The sequence below is a fragment of the Ranitomeya variabilis genome, chromosome 6, assembly GCF_051348905.1.
Source record: "Ranitomeya variabilis isolate aRanVar5 chromosome 6, aRanVar5.hap1, whole genome shotgun sequence".
NCBI classification, from domain to species: Eukaryota; Metazoa; Chordata; class Amphibia; order Anura; family Dendrobatidae; genus Ranitomeya; species Ranitomeya variabilis.
Genome location: NC_135237.1, coordinates 34,156,448 through 34,175,039, shown reverse-complemented (window position 1 = coordinate 34,175,039; position 18,592 = coordinate 34,156,448). Strand labels below are relative to the sequence as shown.

The following is an 18,592-nucleotide window of genomic DNA, read 5'->3' as shown; positions in this document are numbered from 1 at the left end:
AAGCCTGCGAGTCCTGCCAACCACACTAACACATACAGAAAGCCTGCGAGTCCTGCCAACCATGCTCACACATACGGAAAGCCTGCGAGTCCTGCCAACCATGCTCACACATACAGAAAGCCTGCGAGTCCTGCCAACCATGCTCACACATACAGAAAGCCTGTGAGTCCTGCCAACCATGCTCACACATACAGAAAGCCTGCAAGTCCTGCCAACCATGCTCACACATACAGAAAGCCTGCGAGTCCTGCCAACCACACTCATAAATACAGAAAGCCTGCGAGTCCTGCCTATTCCACCCACACATACAAAAAGCCTGCGAGTCCTGCCAACCACGCTCATAAATACAGAAAGCCTGCGAGTCCTGCCAACCACGCCCACACATACAGAAAGCCTGTGAGTCCTGCCTACTCCACTCACACATACAGAAAGCTTGTGAGTCCTGCCAACCATGCTCACACATACAGAAAGCCTGCGAGTCCTGCCAACCACACTCATAAATACAGAAAGCCTGCGAGTCCTGCCTATTCCACCCACACATACAAAAAGCCTGCGAGTCCTGCCAACCACGCTCATAAATACAGAAAGCCTGCGAGTCCTGCCTACTCCACTCACACATACAGAAAGCTTGTGAGTCCTGCCAACCATGCTCACACATACAGAAAGCCTGCGACTCCTGCCAACCACACTAACACATACAGAAAGCCTGCGAGTCCTGCCAACCATGCTCACACATACGGAAAGCCTGCGAGTCCTGCCAACCACACTAACACATACAGAAAGCCTGCGAGTCCTGCCAACCATGCTCACACATACAGAAAGCCTGCAAGTCCTGCCAACCATGCTCACACATACAGAAAGCCTGCGAGTCCTGCCAACCACGCTCATAAATACAGAAAGCCTGCGAGTCCTGCCTACTCCACTCACACATACAGAAAGCTTGTGAGTCCTGCCAATCATGCTCACACATACAGAAAGCCTGCGACTCCTGCCAACCACACTAACACATACAGAAAGCCTGCGAGTCCTGCCAACCATGCTCACACATACAGAAAGCCTGCGAGTCCTGCCAACCATGCTCACACATACAGAAAGCCTGCGAGTCCTGCCAACCACACTCATAAATACAGAAAGCCTGCGAGTCCTGCCAACCATGCTCACACATACAGAAAGCCTGCGAGTCCTGCCAACCATGCTCACACATACAGAAAGCCTGCAAGTCCTGCCAACCATGCTCACACATACAGAAAGCCTGCGAGTCCTGCCAACCACACTCATAAATACAGAAAGCCTGCGAGTCCTGCCTATTCCACCCACACATACAAAAAGCCTGCGAGTCCTGCCAACCACGCTCATAAATACAGAAAGCCTGCGAGTCCTGCCTACTCCACTCACACATACAGAAAGCTTGTGAGTCCTGCCAACCATGCTCACACATACAGAAAGCCTGCGACTCCTGCCAACCACACTAACACATACAGAAAGCCTGCGAGTCCTGCCAACCATGCTCACACATACGGAAAGCCTGCGAGTCCTGCCAACCACACTAACACATACAGAAAGCCTGCGAGTCCTGCCAACCATGCTCACACATACAGAAAGCCTGTGAGTCCTGCCAACCATGCTCACACATACAGAAAGCCTGTGAGTCCTGCCAACCATGTTCACACATACAGAAAGCCTGTGAGTCCTGCCAACCATGCTCACACATACAGAAAGCCTGCGAGTCCTGCCAACCATGCTCACACATACAGAAAGCCTGCGAGTCCTGCCAACCATGCCCACACATACAGAAAGCCTGCGAGTCCTGCCAACCATGCTCACACATACGGAAAGCCTGCGAGTCCTGCCAACCATGCTCACACATACAGAAAGCCAGTGCGTGTCTTGGCTACGTACAGTGAAAGCACCTTTGCTCACTTACATTTTTCTCTACGTCTAGCGGTAGCTTTACATCCCTGCGGAGAAAGAGCTGCGGGGTCTCTCTCTGGGGGTCCAGGTTGGTGAGTTCATTTACTATTTCGGCCCAGTCTCTGATGTGCTGTAAGGGCTTGTGGAATGGCTTCAGCTGCAGGCCTAAAATAAGAACACGAGACAGTACAAATTAGAGAGATTTTTCATATTAAACCAGTAGTCAAATCGATTATCGCAGTCAATTATTTTTTTTATTTCTTAATACATGTATTTGGGGCTACAAATCATTTTTGCAATCAGGTTTCATTAAAAATGCTGCACTGTTCGGCTTCTTTTCCCGGCACATTCAAATTTGATGTTGTCTGTGGTCATAATTCAACAGATGGGAGTGTAGAAAATGACAGGTAAAAGAGTCACAGACTTTCCCTCCTTTCAGACCACCATAACGATCTTACTGATGGATTCTCAGTTAACTCATTCTGCAGCCTGCAACACAGACATTAGATGCTACAGAAGTCAAATGGTGAAAATGTTTTATGAAACCCAAATGCAAAAATGACTTTTGGCCGCAAATACAAGCATTTAGGTTTTAATATATATATATATAAAAAAAATTTTATTAATAGAAAAGTAATACGAAAGTGTAAAATAAATGGATAAATGGTTTGATTCAACCTGCACAAAATAAATCCTCACGATGTAAAAATTAAAAAAAAGGTTACAAATCTCAGAAAATGGCGACGCAGACCAATTTTTTTTTTTTTTACCAAAATTCTGATTTTTTTTTTAAGCCATTAAAATATATATAAAAAAACACAACAAAAAAACAAAACCCACAGTGAGCTCAACGGCTGAGCAGCTCGAGCTGTCAATTTGTGCAGAGCCATTGATTGGCTGCAGCGCTGTTGACGTGAAGTCAGACAATAGACACTGGGAGCAGCGGTGGACAATCAGCTGGTGATGGCGAGTAAAGATGAGGGTTTTTAAAAAAAAAATGTTTCTTGTTTTCACAAAACTGCAGCCTTGAGACAAAGTTTTTCCAAAACAGGATAACCCGCTGTCATGATGAGCTTTCTGACACGTCTACAATGTTCTTACTGATATTCTCTGAGCAGATCCAAATAGCAAAAAACTGCTGAGTCTCCTGGGACAGGCGCATCCCCTCCATGATCTGCTGCACCGTGGTGTTATTTCCGTGCTTCAACTCCACGGAGCGGTACGAGCTGTCCATGCGATAGATCCGAACCTTTTCATACTGATGTAAGGAAAAACAAAAAAACAAAAACACAATATGAACGAGACCTAAAAATGCTGCATATGTAATCAGTGCGCAACAGTGGATCAGCGTGCAACAGTGGATCAGCGTCTGCTCCACAATCTCCGGAATAAAACTCCAAAGATTTAATATACTTGTATATATCAGATGATGAAAGTGCAGCTATCTGCAGCCACCACCAGGGGGAGCTCTCTGAAGACAGAGTTCTCATTCGCTCCAATGTATAACTCTGTACACAGCGAGCTGCGGCCGTACATTGAAGTCCCCGAAATCTTGGTTCAGCAGCCAAGTTGACAAAAAAAACCAAACGTTTAAACATTCTGCTAATTTTCTTCTTTTTTTTTATCTCTTTCAAACCTACAGGTTTATTAAGAGAATTCTTCAGCAGCTCGGTCGTCTCCTCCCATTTACTCTGCTTGTTTTCTTCACATATGTCCAAGGGCGACCGTCCTTGTTGGTCCGTTATATGCTGAAAAAAAAAAATAAAATATTCACTCTAAAATCTGTGTAATCCGGGCTGACAAGCACCATTGGCGCATAGATTTTCGTTATTAAGAAGTAATTGGGGTTTTAGTTCTCCCACTTGATACATTTACCATTATAGCCCATATTTCTATAGGTTTAGACCGATGTGCAGGCGAGATAAAAGCTAAGTCAGGCATAACTAGAAAGCTCACAGCAGCACAGAGTATTTTAGGCCACTGCTATGTCGGTAAGGAAGATGGATAAAGGAAGAGTGAAGAATTGCAGGGGATGTATGGAGCAGGCTCAGAAGCGGAGCCCGCGCCATATACAACAGGTGCAGGCTGTATTATACAGGCAACACCTGCTTCTAACAGCAGCGATCAGAGCTAGCTCCAATCACTGCTGCTGTCAATCTCCGGCGTGACTGCGAGGCATGACCGTTATGGCGCTGATCATCGGGGGGGGGGGAAATTCCTAATAACTGGTCACCAAAAATCCCAAATTTAAAGGGGTTTTCTGATTGGTCAATCAAAATTTTTTGGTTATTCCCCCCTCTCCTATCCCATTACCCGGTCCGTCTCTGGGTGATTGAGGAGGATCTGGACTATATCGGCATGGCCGCCTCCGGCTGCAAAGTGAAGCGGTGAGCTGAGCTGTCCGTTCAGCAGGTTTGGGTTGCATTTTCCGCTGTCCAGTAGCATGCTGGTCGCCTCCACCTTCCCATACCTTGTCAAGAAAGAAGACGGAGAATTAGTCATTGACTACAAGTGGAGTAACCCATGACCTTAACAAGGTATATGACATTATAAAAACAGAGTTGCTTTCTTCTGCCAGAAAGAGCGCCACATCCATGTACAGGTGATGCCTGGTATTGCATGTCAGCACCATTGAAGGAAAAAGATCAGAGCTGCAATACCACAAACAACCTGTGGTCAGGTGTGGCGCTGTTTTTGGAAGCCTGTACATCACCCATTTAGTTGTTGGGGGTATCAAAAGTTTGCGGAAAAAATAATCCGTGTAAGTTGCTCACCAGCAGGCATAATGAATGGGTGCCCACTGGTCGTTGTCCAGCTGGTTGACGGAAAATCCTTCATCTAGTAATTTGCTCAGCAAGGCGCTGTCCCCTTCGCAGGCGCTGCGGTGCAATGGGAAGTCGTCCACCCACTGGCGCTCCCTAGTGAACAAAACCAGGAATTGTCTTTCAGTGGTGAAAAGGTTTGCGTGATCCATGCTTTTTTTTTTTAAACACATATTACAATAAAAAATAAACTTTGTAATCTTGCAATTTTCACTCTGACCACTAGGACTTTTTTTTTTCTTTACACTTTTTTAAAACTCCTACTTCCTGTCTATTCGGAAACAGTTTTCAGCAGTTTCCTTATCAGCAGAGGCAAAAAAAAACAACAACGGATAACATAGGATCCACCAATCACAATAGGCGACTTCACGGCCAACCTCCTCCCCTTCCAATCACACGCTCATTAAATGCTTCAATAAAAAAAAAACAGAGTCAGAGTCTGTTAATTGCGGCTAATGCATGTGTGTATATCCTGAAAGGAGCCTTAAATAGCCCCATGTGCAATGTGAAAAATTTCTCATTTTTTTTAAAGAAAAATTGATATTTAAAAAAATTATTAAAATTTGCCACAAAATTGTTACAAATATTTTTAACCCAATTTAAACAACAGCAGGTCATTTCCTGATGAAATTATTGAAAATATATAATGAAAAAAAAAACAAACAAAAAAAACAACTACACATATCCTCGTTTAAAGCAAAGAAAAAAAAGAAATACAAGTCTGATCCATCAAACTATAAAATTACTTAACCTGCATGAAAAAAGGCTGGTAAAAAAAAAGAAGAAAAAAAAAACCTTAAAAATGTCAGTGATTAACCCATTCATGACCTTGGGATTTTTCGTTTTTTGCTCCCCTCCTTCCCAGAGCCATAACTTTTTTATTTTCCCGTCAATTTGGCCATGTGAGGGCTTATTTTTTGCGGGACGAGTTGTACTTTTGAACGACATCATTGGTTTTACCATGTTGTGTACTAGAAAACGGGAAAAAAATTCCAAGTGCGGTGAAATTGCAAAAAAAGTGCAATCCCACACTTGTTTTTTGCTTGGCTTTTTTTCTAAGTTCACTAAATGCTAAAACTGACCTGGCATTATGATTCTCCAGGTCGCTACGAGTTCATAGACACCTAACATGACTAGGTTATTTTTTACCTAAGTGGTGAAAAAAAAACAACAAACTTTGCTAAAAAAAAAAATTGCGCCATTTTTAGATACTCGTAGCGTCTCCATTTTTCATGATCTGGGGTCGGTTGAGGGCTTATTTTTTGCGTGCTGAGCTGGCGTTTTTAATGATAGCATTTTGGTGCAGATATGTTTTTTTGATCGCCCGTTATTGCATTTTAATGCAATGTTGCGGCGACCAAAAAAAACGTAATTCTGGCGTTTCAAATTTTTTTCTCGCTACGATGTTAAGCGATCAGGTTAATGCTTTTTTTTTTATTGATAGATCGGGCGATTCTGAACGCGGCGATACCAAATATGTGTAGGTTTGATTTTTTTTTTATTGATTTATTTTGATTGGGGCGAAAGGGGGGTGATTTAAACTTTTATATTTTTTTAATTTTTTTCACTTTTGCCATGCTTCAATAGCCTCCATGGGAGGCTAGAAGCAGGCACAGCACGATCGCCTCTGCTACATAGCAGCGATCTGCTGTTCGCTGCTATGTAGCAGAAATGCAGGTGTGCTGTGAGCGCCGACCACAGGGTGGCACTCACAGCTGCCGGCATCAGTAACCATAGAGGTCTCAAGGACCTCTATGGTTACCATTCAGAAGCATCGACGACCTCCGATCATGTGACGGGGGTCGGCGATGCCGTCATTTCCGGGTGGAATGCGGTAGTTAAATGCCGCTGTCTGCGTTTGACAGCGGCATTTAACTAGTTAATAGGCGCGGGCAGATCGCGATTCTGCTGCGCCTATTGCGGGCACATGTCAGCTGTTCAAAACAGCTGACATGTCCCGGCTTTGATGCGGGCTCACCGCTGGAGCCCGCATCAAAGCGGGGCTTCTGACCTCGGATGTACTATCCCGTCCGAGGTCAGAAAGGGGTTAATAAAAGGCAAGTAAAAGTGTTCATAACCCAATATGCTACCCAAAAAAACGACACTCATCAACTGAAAATTAAGAAAATGTTTTGGGCCTCAGAAAACGGCGACACAAACTAATTTTAGTTTTTGAAATAAACTTCTGAGTTGTTTTAATGGAAATGATAATAATAATAATAATAATAATAATAAGCTATATGGGTTTTGTATTGTCGGAATCAAACTGACCGGGAGAATGATGGTACTAAATCATTTTTACACTAAAAACAAAACCCAAAAAATAATGTTTGAATTGTATTTTTTTCATCAATGCTCCACACTTTTTTCTTGACATTTCTCAGCCCATTATATGGTAAAATTAACCGTTCAAAACGTACAACTCGTCCCGCAAAAATTTTTTTTTATATATACATGACTTTTGGAATGCGGAAAGTAAAAAAAAAAAAAAAAAAAAAAAGAAGAAGGGAAAATGCAGAAATCCCCTACAAAACCTGTCCTATCCTCAGCTGAGTGTTTGTTACAATGAATCAGTATTGGCAATTCCTGTTCTCCCCCATAATGATGGATCCTACATAAAGATCCACCTTTCGCTGGCGGATTATGTCAGTGAAGTCTATGGAGTCACACGAGAGGTCAGGGCATCGTACTTGTCTTCCATGACGCAGCTCATGCTCCTCTGCCACTTGTCTCTCTTCGGGATCTGGATTTTGGAGTAGTCCGGCGCACCGAGCCCAAAGTAAGGGTTAATCACCACTTTATCAACCTGCCGATACAGGGAATTAAAAAAAAAAAATTATATATATATCATAACATACAGCTCTCCCTCCTTAATAGAACTACAATTACCAGCATGCCTAAAATCTGCATACCCTTTAAGACTCATTTGCAACCATTGGTCAGGTGCATCAAAAAATAAAAGAAAACAACCAGCATTGTGTACACAGCTCCGGTGCAGAACTATGTGTTTCTATGGTTACAGACTACAAAACAAATCCTGTGTCGTCTGATTCTGCAGTCATGTGTTACTCCTTGCCTTCTTCCTCTTCTACAGACCGATGTTAGATATGACTGCATGGTAATCCGTATATAATCAGTAACCATAGCGACACATGCCGTGTTTTCGGGCTATAAGACGCACTTGTTTCCTCCAAAATGTTGGAGGAAAATGGAGGGGTGCGTCTTATAGTCCGGATGTACCTGCTGTGAATGTGAAGGTATGTGGGGGGGAGGGGAGGCAGCAGGGGTGGAGGATCGGGTCACAGGAGGCAGGAGTCGGCTGCTGCAGCTAACACTGTGCCCGCTGTTAAAGAAAATGAATATTCACTGCTCCCCACGACCATTGTCCCTCCCACCTCTATGCACTGAAGCCGGGGCATGGAGCATGGGCATGGGGAGCAGTGAATATTCATTCCCTTTAATAGCGGGCACACGTGATCGCCCAGCAGCTGCAGGAAGCCGAAGGCTGTGGCTAACACTGTGCCTGCTATTACAGAAGATGAATATTCACTGCTCCACAATCCCAGGCGTGGGGAGGCCATGTATACCAGGATGGGGACCATGTATACCAGGATGGTGATGAGGGGACCATGTATACCGGGGATAGGGATGAGAGGGGCCATGTGTACCAGGATATGGATGGGGGAGCCATATATAAAAGCATAGGGATGAGGGGGCCATATATACCAGGATGGGGTTGAGGGGGCCATGTGTACCAGGGATGGGGATGAGGGGGCCATGTGTACCAGGATAGGGATGAGGAGGAGGCCATGTATACCAGGATGGGGATGAGGGGGCCATGTACCGTATATACCAGGATGGGGATGAGAGGGGCCATGTATATACCAGGATGGGGATGAGAGGGGCCATGTATATACCAGGATGGGGATAAGGGGGCCATGTAGATACCAGGATGGAGATGAGGGGGCCATGTACCGTATATACCTGGATGGGGATGAGGGGGCCATGTATGTACCAGGATGGAGATGAGGGGGCCATGTACCGTATATACCTGGATGGGGATGAGAGGGCCATGTATGTACCAGGATGGAGATGAGGGGGCCATGTATATACCAGGATGGGGATGAGGGGGCCATGTATATACCAGGATGGAGATGAGGGGGCCATGTACCGTATACACCTGGATGGGGATGAGAGGGCCATGTATGTACCAGGATGGAGATGAGGGGGCCATGTATATACCAGGATGGAGATGAGGGGGCCATGTACCGTATATGCCAGGATGGAGATGAGGAGACCATGTACCGTATATACCAGGATGGGGATGAGGGGGCCATGTATATACCAGGATGGAGATGAGGGGGCCATGTACCGTATATACCAGGATGGGGATGAGGAGACCATGTACCGTATATACCAGGATGGAGATGAGGGGACCATGTACCGTATATACCTGGATGGGGATGAGGGGGCCATGTATATACCAGGATGGGGATGAGGGGGGCATGTATATCAGGATGGAGATGAGGGGGCCATGTACAGTATATAACAGGATGGGGATGAGGGGGCCATGCATATACCAGGATGGGGAATCAGTACAGAATCTGCTGCTTACTCCTGTAACAGTGTCAGCAGCAGATCCCCCCACATAACAGAGAATTATGACCACATGTTGTACTTCAATTTTTTTTCTGTTTTCCTCCTCTAAAAGCTAGATGTGTCTTATAGCCTGGAAAATATGGTAGTTCTGCATAGGGCCAGCATACCCAAGATGGTAATTTCTTTTGACAGCAAATGAGCTGCAAACCTAAAAAATTAAAACAGGCTTAAGGGATCTCTGCAATAACGTCTACGTTAAACTTCACTTATGGGGAACAGTCCAATTCGGAGCCCCGGCATACATACCCTGTTAGTGTACTGCAGATCGGATCCAAACAAAGGGTTGAGAATGCACACGTCTGCTTTCTCCAGAGCCATCATTTTGCTCTTGATTTCCAGGGCAGTGTATCCCATGTGAAGCGAGTCTTCAGATTTCCCGGACTCTGTGGAATACGCTGGATTTGTCACATTGGTCTTTATCCGTTCTAGAGGAGACGGACGGAATAGAGCAGAAATGGCGTGTGATTTTGTGTGTTGTTCATCCAGCCACCTGCATAAAGAAAAAAGTGAGAAGGGGAATATTATTATTATTTACAACCATAGTTTTTAAACTGCAATTATTCTACATCATGTATTATACTCCACAGCTCCACTCACTATTCTGCTGGTGCAGTCACTGTGTACATACATTACATTACTGATCCTGAGTTACATCCTGTATTATACCCCAGAGCTGCACTCACTATTCTGCTGGTGCAGTCACTGTGTACATACATTACATTACTGATCCTGAGTTACATCCTGTATTATACTCTAGAGCTGCACTCACTATTCTGCTGGTGCAGTCACTGTGTACATACATTACATTACTGATCCTGAGTTACATCCTGTATTATACCCCAGAGCTGCACTCACTATTCTGCTGGTGCAGTCAATGTGTACATACATTACATTACTGATCCTGGGTTACATCCTGTATTATACCCCAGAGCTGCGCTCACTATTCTGCTGGTGCAGTCACTGTGTACATACATTACATTACTGATCCTGAGTTACATCCTGTATTATACCTCACAGCTGCACTCACTATTCTGCTGGTGCAGTCACTGTGTACATACATTACATTAGCGATCCTGAGTTACATCCTGTATTATACCCCAGAGCTGCACTCACTATTCTGCTGGTGCAGTCACTGTGTACATACATTACATTAGCGATCCTGAGTTACATCCTGTATTATACCCCAGAGCTGCACTCACTATTCTGCTGGTGCAGTCACTGTGTACATACATTACCGATCCTGAGTTACATCCTGTATCAGAAGTGTCAAACTGCATTCCTCGAGGGCCGCCAACAAGTCATGTTTTCAGGATTTCCTTAGCATTCCACAAGGTGCTGGAATCATTCTGTGCAGGTGATTAAATTATCACCTGTGCAATACAAGGAAATCCTGAAAACATGACCTGTTGGGGGCCCTCGAGGAATGCAGTTTGACACCTCTGTCCTGTATTATACTCCAGAGCTGCGCTCACTATTCTGCTGGTGCAGTCACTGTGCACATACATTACATTACTGGTCCTGAGTTACCTCCTGTATTATCCCCCAGAGCTGCACTCACTATTCTGCTGGTGCAGTCACTGTATACATACATTACTGATCCTGAGTTACATCCTGTATTATACCCCAGAGCTGCACTCACTATTCTGCTGGTGCAGTCACTGTGTACATACATTACATTACTGATCCTGAGTTACATCCTGTATTATACCCCAGAGCTGCACTCACTATTCTGCTGGAGCAGTGACTGTGTACATACATTACATTACTGATCCTGAGTTACATCCTGTATTATACCCCAGAGCTGCACTCACTATTCTGCTGGTGCAGTCACTGTGTACATACATTACATTACTGATCCTGAGTTACATCCTGTATTATACTCCAGAGCTGCACTCACTATTCTGCTGGTGCAGTCACTGTGTACATACATTACATTACTGATCCTGAGTTACATCCTGTATTATACCCCAGAGCTGCACTCACTATTCTGCTGGTGCAGTCACTGTGTACATACATTACTGATCCTGAGTTACATCCTGTATTATTCTCCAGAGCTGCACTCACTATTCTGTGATTCTCAGGGCAGTAGCGGCACATGCAGCCTCTGTGCTGCCCTTTGGTCGCCCCCATAAAAACTATCCTTACTTATCCAGAGCCATGAGCATACGGGCTGTGACAGTAGAGAAGTGACTGCTGGTCTCGCTGCACACTCTCATGATGTCCTGCAGGCAGTAAAACACGGGGCTCCCTGGGTTGTAGTTAGTCTTGGAATTATCTAAAAAAAAAAAAAAGCCCAAAGAGAAACATTTATGATTGTGCAAAGTTTGTACATGTTCACACCGGCAAACACAAAACTTTAGTTTGCGCTCTTATAATGTGTTGTTAATAGATCATTCCTATCTCCACTTTTGCAACCATTTTAGTTTCTTGCTCCAATACATCCGTTTTTTTGTACACAGCTGTTATGCAGATCTATGCTTCTTACAAAGCGCAGATAGACGCGAGTATGATTGCAAGATCATACAAAAGGGTTTATTTATTAAAATTGTGACACATTGGTCTGCATAGGAGCTGCAGACACAAAACGGTAGGAGATTTTTAAATGAAAACTATTTGCATAAGTGGCTTCAATTTTCTGTTTCAGATGCTCTGGAGGAATAAAGGTTGACAAAACTTTTACATTGTTGAAACTTTGGGCCAATAATCTATACCTTAAATTAACTATTTATTTTGTCTGTTTCTATAGCGCCAACATGTTCCACAGGTTAAACCCAAGGAGCTCACAATCTAATTTCCCCATCCCGAGAAAAATGCTACCTTTCTCGTGGAGATCCGATCTGCCAGTCATGAGAAAACAAGAGTACAAGATCTATGTAAATCAGACAGGAAGTGCACTAGTGGCGCATCAACGCAGCCTCCACTGCACTTCCTGTCTGATTTGCATATATCTTCTACGCTTGTTTTCTCATGACTGGCACATCGGATTTCCACAAAAAAAGGTATCATTTTTATCAGGGGACAATTGCCTATACAGCCGCACCACTACTTCCATAAGAAAAAGCTGCCGACAAATTCTCTTTAAGAATATTTTCAGAGCGTTCACCTTTGACAGAGGTTGGGACCAGGAAGAGAGTGGCTTCTTTACCGGCCTTTTCACCATCCAGAGGAAACTTGTTCATTATTACAACTCTTTTGCCTGCAGGATATAATTAAAACAAATATAAAAAAAAACAATAAATATAGAGGATATTGTGTAATATTCTAAAGAGTTATTAGAAGGGGAAGACTTTAAAATAAAATAAAAATTGTCTGTCCCTGTGTCTATATGTACTTGCCGGCATCAAACCCCATTAATCCTTCAGCCAATTTACAGTCTGCAGCGTGAGTGTATATATGGTACAAGGCCTGAGATCTGCAGCAGCAGAGATGCTGGTAGACTGCACATGATCACTTGCAAAAATTAAAACTGGCATTGAGCGCCGGCCCTTTAAAAGGCCGAGTTATGCTTTTTTCTACTATTCATGAATCATTGGTACAGCGAAGTTAAGAAACTTTGAAATATTTTAAGAAAAATGCCCCTTTCCACACTTATCCTTACTTCTTCCCACCTGATTTAGCATGATAAAAAAAAACCCGCTCAAATCTGTCTACAGATCTGTCTTCAGTGAGGGATCTAGATTACATCTGCTGCCTGCAGAAGTCTAAGGAGAATGAAATCAACATGTAGATTGGAAAATCTTGGCAATCGATGTGATGTTCTGGCATATATCAGGTCTCTTCCACATCTCTGTCATGCATTTTATCCTCACCTTTAACCCCTTGATTGGATGGAGAGATTTGTCTTGTGGTTTCCAGCACATAGTCCAGTATCTCCTGGGATTTGTCTTTCTCTCCCCGGAGATTGGTTTCCAGCAAAACTTTTCGCCGTTTCTTCTTTTGTCCTTCTATTGGCAACTCAATCATTAAGATCTGTGAAGAAAAGATAAAAAAAATAAATAAAAAATATAATCAGTCATGAGACCGAAAATAAGTCAGGGAAGAGGCTGACAGCAGAGAGGAATAGCGGAGGTAGAATCATTTATATCTGCTGTCAAATATGAGCACTCTAATACACGGCCATCATCTAGCAGGGACGGATACATTACAGCGAGCCGGTTACACCACCAGATAACAGGCTGGGGCCTGACGGATGAGGGAGCCTGGGGGCCTGACGGACGAGGGAGCTTGGGGGCTCGATGCCGCCTGACGGACGAGGGAGCCTGGGGGCTCGATGCCGCCTGACGGACGAGGGAGCCTGGGGGCTCGACGCCACCTGACGGACAAGGGAGCCTGGGGGCTCGACACCGCGTGACGGACAAGGGAGCCTGGGGGCTCGACGCCACCTGACAGACGAGGGATCCTGGGGGCTCGACGCCACCTGACGGATGAGGGAGCCTGGGGGCCTGACGGATGAGGGAGCCTGGGGGCTCGACGCCCCCTGACGGACGAGGAAACCTGGGGGCTCGACGCCCCCTGACAGACGAGGGAGCCTGGGGGCTCGACGCCGCCTGACGGACGAGGGAGCCTGGGGGCCTGACGGATGAGGGAGCCTGGGGGCTCGACGCCACCTGACGGACAAGGGAGCCTGGGGGCTCGACACCGCGTGACGGACAAGGGAGCCTGGGGGCTCGACGTCGCATGACGGATGAGGAAGCCTGGGGGCTCGATGCCGCCTGACAGACGAGGAAACCTGGGGGCTCGACGCCCTCTGACGGACGAGGAAACCTGGGGGCTCGACGCCCCCTGACAGACGAGGGAGCCTGGGGGCTCGACGCCGCCTGACGGACGAGGGAGCCTGGGGGCCTGACGGACGAGGGAGCCTGGGGGCTCGACGCCACCTGACGGACAAGGGAGCCTGGGGGCTTGACGCCACCTGACGGACGAGGGAGCCTGGGGGCTCGACGCCACCTGACAGACGAGGGATCCTGGGGGCTCGACGCCACCTGACGGATGAGGGAGCCTGGGGGCTCGACGCCGCCTGACGGATGAGGGAGCCTGACGGACGAGGGAGCCTGGGGGCTCGACGCCACCTGACGGATGAGGGAGCCTGGGGGCTCGACGCCGCCTGACGGACGAGGGAGCCTGGGGGCTCGACGCCGCCTGACGGACGAGGGAGCCTGGGGGCTCGACGCCGCCTGACGGACGAGGGAGCTCGACGTCGCCTGACGGATGAGGGAGCCTGGGGGCTCGACGCCGCCTGACGGATGAGGGAGCCTGGGGGCTCGACGCCGCCTGACGGATGAGGGAGCCTGGGGGCTCGACGCCGCCTGACGGATGAGGGAGCCTGGGGGCTCGACGCCGCCTGACGGACGAGGGAGCCTGGGGGCTCGACGCCACCTGACGGACGAGGGAGCCTGGGGGCTAGACGCCGCCTGACGGACGAGGGAGCCTGGGGGCTCGACGCCACCTGACGGATGAGGGAGCCTGGGGGCTCGACGCCGCCTGACGGACGAGGGAGCCTGGGGGCTCGACGCCGCCTGACGGACGAGGGAGCTCGACGCCGCCTGACGGATGAGGGAGCCTGGGGGCTCGACGCCGCCTGACGGATGAGGGAGCCTGGGGGCTCGACGCCGCCTGACGGATGAGGGAGCCTGGGGGCTCGACGCCGCCTGACGGACGAGGGAGCCTGGGGGCTCGACGCCACCTGACGGACGAGGGAGCCTGGGGGCTAGACGCCGCCTGACGGACGAGGGAGCCTGGGGGCTCGACGCCACCTGACAGACGAGGGATCCTGGGGGCTCGACGCCGCCTGACGGATGAGGGAGCCTGACGGACGAGGGAGCCTGACGGACGAGGGAGCCTGGGGGCCTGACGGACGAGGGAGCCTGGGGGCTCGACGCCGCCTGACAGACGAGGGAGCCTGGGGGCCTGACGGACGAGGGAGCCTGGGGGCTCGACGCCGCCTGACAGACGAGGGAGCCTGGGGGCTCGACGCCACCTGACGGACGAGGGAGCCTGGGGGCTAGACGCCGCCTGACGGACGAGGGAGCCTGGGGGCTCGACGCCACCTGACGGACGAGGGAGCCTGGGGGCTAGACGCCGCCTGACGGACGAGGGAGCCTGGGGGCTCGACGCCACCTGACGGATGAGGGAGCCTGGGGGCTCGACGCCGCCTGACGGACGAGGGAGCCTGGGGGCTCGACGCCGCCTGACGGACGAGGGAGCTCGACGCCGCCTGACGGATGAGGGAGCCTGGGGGCTCGACGCCGCCTGACGGATGAGGGAGCCTGGGGGCTCGACGCCGCCTGACGGATGAGGGAGCCTGGGGGCTAGACGCCGCCTGACAGACGAGGGATCCTGGGGGCTCGACGCCGCCTGACGGATGAGGGAGCCTGACGGACGAGGGAGCCTGGGGGCCTGACGGACGAGGGAGCCTGGGGGCTAGACGCCGCCTGACAGACGAGGGATCCTGGGGGCTCGACGCCGCCTGACGGATGAGGGAGCCTGACGGACGAGGGAGCCTGGGGGCCTGACGGACGAGGGAGCCTGGGGGCTCGACGCCGCCTGACAGACGAGGGAGCCTGGGGGCCTGACGGACGAGGGAGCCTGGGGGCTCGACGCCGCCTGACAGACGAGGGAGCCTGGGGGCCTGACGGACGAGGGAGCCTGGGGGCTCGACGCCGCCTGACAGACGAGGGAGCCTGGGGGCCTGACGGACGAGGGAGCCTGGGGGCTCGACGCCACCTGACGGACGAGGGAGCCTGGGGGCTCGACGCCGCCTGACGGATGAGGGAGCCTGGGGGCCTGACGGACGAGGGAGCCTGGGGGCTCGACGCCCCCTGACAGACGAGGGAGCCTGGGGGCCTGACGGACGAGGGAGCCTGGGGGCTCGACGCCACCTGACGGACGAGGGAGCCTGGGGGCTCGACGCCACCTGACAGACGAGGGAGCCTAGGGGCTCGACGCCGCCTGACGGATGAGGGAGCCTGGGGGCTCGACGCCGCCTGACGGACGAGGGAGTCTGGGGGCTCGACGTCGCCTGACGGACGAGGGAGCCGGGGGCTTAACTCCATCTGGTGGAGAAGGGAGCCTAGTGCCGCCAGGTGGTACTGTCTCTGACACAGTCATGCAATGATGGCAGGGGTGGCTCACACTGTTATGGGATGATGGCAGTGGTGGCTGTGGCTGGCGTGGTCACAGAGGCATGGCTGATACGGAGCCTGGGGGCTCGACGCCGCCTGACGGATGAGGGAGCCTGACGGACGAGGGAGCCTGGGGGCCTGACGGACGAGGGAGCCTGGGGGCTCGACGCCGCCTGACAGACGAGGGAGCCTGGGGGCCTGACGGACGAGGGAGCCTGGGGGCTCGACGCCCCCTGACAGACGAGGGAGCCTGGGGGCTCGACGCCACCTGACGGACGAGGGAGCCTGGGGGCTCGACGCCGCCTGACGGACGAGGGAGCCTGGGGGCTCGACGCCAGCTGACGGACGAGGGAGCCTGGGGGCTCGACGCCAGCTGACAGACGAGGGAGCCTGGGGGCCTGACGGACGAGGGAGCCTGGGGGCTCGACGCCACCTGACGGACGAGGGAGCCTGGGGCTTAACTCCATCTGGTGGAGAAGGGAGCCTAGTGCCGCCAGGTGGTACTGTCTCTGACACAGTCATGCAATGATGGCAGGGGTGGCTCACACTGTTATGGGATGATGGCAGTGGTGGCTGTGGCTGGCGTGGTCACAGAGGCATGGCTGATACGGCATTAAATGTACAGGCACATGAACGGGCGCACACCTTTGCTTCTTACCTCGTACAGTTTTGCTCGATATTCCCGTGAATTGAGGCTTCCAGCATTTTTTGGACGGATCACGGCTACATGTGCCTCTTCTGTGTCGGTCGGGCTGCCCATAGTGATGATGCCCTGGTTGGTCAATGAGTAAAAATAGAATAGAAGTGCAAGTCTGGCCTGCAGAAAAAAAAAAAAAAATCAGGTAAGGAGGCATCATCATGTACGGTTACTCATCTTTACAGCGCTACATCCAAGATCAGCATTGTGGCTCCAAGATGACGGGCGTTTCTCGGCAGCCTCTGATCTGCACTTATTCCTGTAAGTTATTGCTCCCATTTGCCTTAAACCTTATGTTTATGATTATTGGTGATATCAAACTGTATGCAGATCATTCAGCTGACAGCTAAACTATGCGATCTACCTGCAGTATTTGCCAACATATCTAAAGCCGAGGATGGAGATCCCTGAAAGTTGTGCCACTCTTATTAATGTGGTCTCTGGACTAAAAAACATTATGCCCCCCCGATTTACCTATGTCATGACGAACCACAGCCACTAGAGGGCAGACTGAACTAATAACGATATGAAATTCTTGAAGGGATTGTCCACCTTGGAAACTTATCCATTACAAGTCACGGGTGCATAGAAACACCCCATTTCGCTAAACTTTTTTGTGCTCCATGTCAGGCTTTACAGGTAGCCCATCGTGCTCACAAGAGTGTTGTTCTTCCCATGACTATGTAAGGCTCCCAAGGCACACACCTGAGTCCTGGTATTAAGACTTTCTAGTATGACTTTTAGTTTGTCTGTGCACAGCTCCTGTACACAGTTTTCAGTACGTCTCCTGGCTGCCTGAGGTATCTAGTCCCCAAATTACCTATCTGCAGTTTCCAGTACCACTGCTAACTGGTTCATTTTTCCTGGACGTCTCCTCTCTGCCTGCGGTTCCAAGGTATTCAGACTTTCTAGTTACTCCAGAGTTCTGTCTGCTACCAGTCTGCGGTCTCCTGTCTGTTTGCAGGTTGCAGTAACTTTGCTACCCGTCTACAGTTTCCAGAATGTCTCCTTTCTGCCCGAAGCTTTCAGTAACTCTGTTATCTGTCTGCAGTCTCCTACGCATCTTCAGTCTGCCTGCGGCTTCCAGTAACTTTGCTACCTGTCTGCGGTTAGCAGGAGGTCTCCTTTTTGCCTGAAGCTTCCAGTAACAAGGTAATCTCTCTGCTGTCTCCTACACGTCTTCAGTCTGCCTGCGACTTCCAGTAACTCTCCTGTGTGCAGTTTCCAGGACGTCTGTGGTCTGCGTGAGGCTTTCAGTAACTGCTAAGTTTTTCCCGTGTGCAACACCCACCTGATGACCGATGCAAATGTTCCCACCTGGACATTGGACCCTCTCCATTTGCAGATGAAGTAGGTGAGGTGTTTGATAATCAAAACAGCAT

At 49.5% G+C, this 18,592-nt stretch overlaps 1 protein-coding gene across 3 annotated transcripts in view; it reads right to left on the bottom strand.

The window, feature by feature from the left end:
- KRIT1 (KRIT1 ankyrin repeat containing) overlaps window positions 1-18,592 on the bottom strand; it is a 60,093-nt gene that overhangs the window by 3,627 nt on the left and 37,874 nt on the right. For all 3 annotated transcript variants that reach the window (XM_077268199.1, XM_077268201.1, XM_077268200.1), the window contains 11 exons: window positions 17,172-17,330; window positions 13,202-13,361; window positions 12,496-12,588; window positions 11,538-11,667; window positions 9,639-9,882; window positions 7,424-7,539; window positions 4,686-4,829; window positions 4,225-4,381; window positions 3,552-3,659; window positions 3,013-3,169; window positions 1,925-2,076 (listed from right to left, as the gene is read on the bottom strand). In XM_077268199.1, coding sequence (XP_077124314.1) covers window positions 1,925-2,076; window positions 3,013-3,169; window positions 3,552-3,659; window positions 4,225-4,381; window positions 4,686-4,829; window positions 7,424-7,539; window positions 9,639-9,882; window positions 11,538-11,667; window positions 12,496-12,588; window positions 13,202-13,361; window positions 17,172-17,273 — 1,563 coding nt within the window. In that variant the 5' untranslated portion in view covers window positions 17,274-17,330. The remainder of the gene's footprint in view (window positions 1-1,924; window positions 2,077-3,012; window positions 3,170-3,551; window positions 3,660-4,224; window positions 4,382-4,685; window positions 4,830-7,423; window positions 7,540-9,638; window positions 9,883-11,537; window positions 11,668-12,495; window positions 12,589-13,201; window positions 13,362-17,171; window positions 17,331-18,592) is intronic.